This window comes from Phaethon lepturus, unplaced genomic scaffold (genome assembly GCF_000687285.1).
Source record: "Phaethon lepturus isolate BGI_N335 unplaced genomic scaffold, ASM68728v1 scaffold2769, whole genome shotgun sequence".
NCBI classification, from domain to species: Eukaryota; Metazoa; Chordata; class Aves; order Phaethontiformes; family Phaethontidae; genus Phaethon; species Phaethon lepturus.
In genome coordinates this window covers 277-2,279 of record NW_010563985.1, presented here as the reverse complement: position 1 = coordinate 2,279, position 2,003 = coordinate 277, and the positions used below count along the sequence as shown (strand labels likewise).

Genomic DNA, 2,003 nt, shown 5'->3' with positions numbered 1-2,003 from the left:
GCTGCTATCCCCAAATATATATCTGAACATCACCGTTCCCCACTCCCTCCCCAAAATATCAACAGTGGGAAAACGCTCGCTCACGGGGCATCCCAAGGAGCGGGGCTGGGTCACTGGCCAGGCGGCCACGCAGCAGCTCAGACTTTGTACACTGGCCATCGGCCAGCTGGTGAAGGGAAAGGGCTCAGCCAGCCACCGAGCTCCCTCCGTCCATCTCCCGAACAAGCCACTAGTGCCTCTGCTGCCATACGTAAATATTGTGCCTTGGATGAATCCACAGAAGACGCAAGCGATGACACATGTCCTGTCCATCCTGACCTAAAGAGATGCTTAAAATGTTCTCGGCTACCAGGGGAAACCACTAGCCTCATATAACAAGGTTTGGCACTAGAGCAGCTCTCCAAGTTCCTCTTTTGCAAGCGTATGTGCACATCCAGAACATGCACATACATAACTGCAGTTTGCTCCTCGCTGCCAAGGACGTATTTATTAAAATCCTGCATTTATTAAAATCCTGCATTTATTACACACACTACAGCCCCATAAGAGGGCTCAGAAGCCACTAACAATGGGCATCGTTGGACTTTCCATGCTAAAAATGTACTTTCTTAGGGGAGGATCGCCTAGAGGGTGAACTACTCGTTGTGGCCTCCCTTGAGAGGAGAAAGAGGCATTTCATTCAGCTTGTTCAGAAGTAGGTGCCGGCGTCGCTCAGATGAACCATGCCCTCATCGCTCAGATGAACCGTACCCTCAAGAGTCTATTTTTCCCCAGCTGCCACAAAGACAGCTTAGGGCCATCAGTTTGGAAGTAGATGTTTATGCTGTTATGTGGAGTTAGGCAAGAATAATCCGTTACAGTCTATCATGGTCCAGGCACTGCTCCTGCTACATGAGATGACCACAGAAGAACAAAAGCAAAGCTCTGCTCCTGAACATTTCAGCTGAAGTTAAAATACAGGGTCTGCAGACAGCAAACCCAGGAACAACCTGGTCAGAGTAGGACAGGATCGCAAGTAACGATGGTTTCCAACCTATTGCTCATGAACATGTTGAAACCGAGCTTTGCATATATGTGTATATACATATATGTTTGCAAATGACATGGGAATGCCTGTGCCCACTTACAAAACAAGCACTGGAAAGCAAAAAAATCCCTTACCCGATTGTCCTCTTGAATCTCCCAGTCACTGGAGAAGCTCAAGACATGCTGCGCCTGCGAGCAGTTAGAAAACTGGAAAAGGCTGGCAAACATCCTTCTGTTCTCCTGGGTGTCCGGGAAAATCGCCTCCTGGAAATTGACTCCATGCGGCAGGAGGATGTAGTTCTCATCCATTCTGAAACACAAATTGCAGGGGCAGCCCGCTGTAAGCGGCGCTTTTCTCTCCCGCAGAAGTCACCCGTCGGACTTCAGCCCGGCTCAACAAGTGCCACCGAAGTCACACAGACAGACTTTTTGCCAGCACGTGGCTTTCAGCTCTCCTGGCACTTGGTTGCCAAGCCGGCAATTTCCACCACGGAGGAGGGCACCAGGCAGCAGCAGCAAGGACCTAACAGGCTTGTACCACCCTGCAGAGATCAATGAACCCCCATGAATGAGGCAAATCTATATTTTGGCCCATGGCTCCTACTGAATTTGCATTGCCTTGCCCTTGATCCCGGAGTTTAAGTACTCCTTCAAGCAGTCAATAAATAACTTGTGTAAAACATGTTTAAAGGTATCGCCACAGACTGAGCGCTAGACAGCATCGAAATGTGTTTTGTTATGCACCCAGTGTAAGAATATACCGAGTATTTCGAAACGAGCCACCGAGTAGTATTTCGCAAACACTCTCAGACTGAAAGGTCAGGGCGATGGCTCCGTTCCCACATTGTGGTTTATTTTCTTATTCTTTCGATGAGCCCAAAGTCAGGATTTGGCTGGGAGAACCCAGAGAAAGCTATCGGGTGAGTATTTGGGGATGGGTTTTAAGCTCCCGTGCCAAACTTCGGCGAACCGCCGTG

At 49.2% G+C, this 2,003-nt stretch overlaps 1 protein-coding gene across 1 annotated transcript in view; it reads right to left on the bottom strand.

The window, feature by feature from the left end:
- Positions 1 to 1,335, bottom strand: part of CCDC3 (coiled-coil domain containing 3) — a 41,264-nt gene extending 39,929 nt beyond the window's left edge. Inside the window, exon 1 of the mRNA XM_010294698.1 lies at positions 1,162 to 1,335. Coding sequence (XP_010293000.1) covers positions 1,162 to 1,335 — 174 coding nt within the window. The remainder of the gene's footprint in view (positions 1 to 1,161) is intronic.
- Between the last annotated feature and the right edge of the window lie 668 nt (positions 1,336 to 2,003).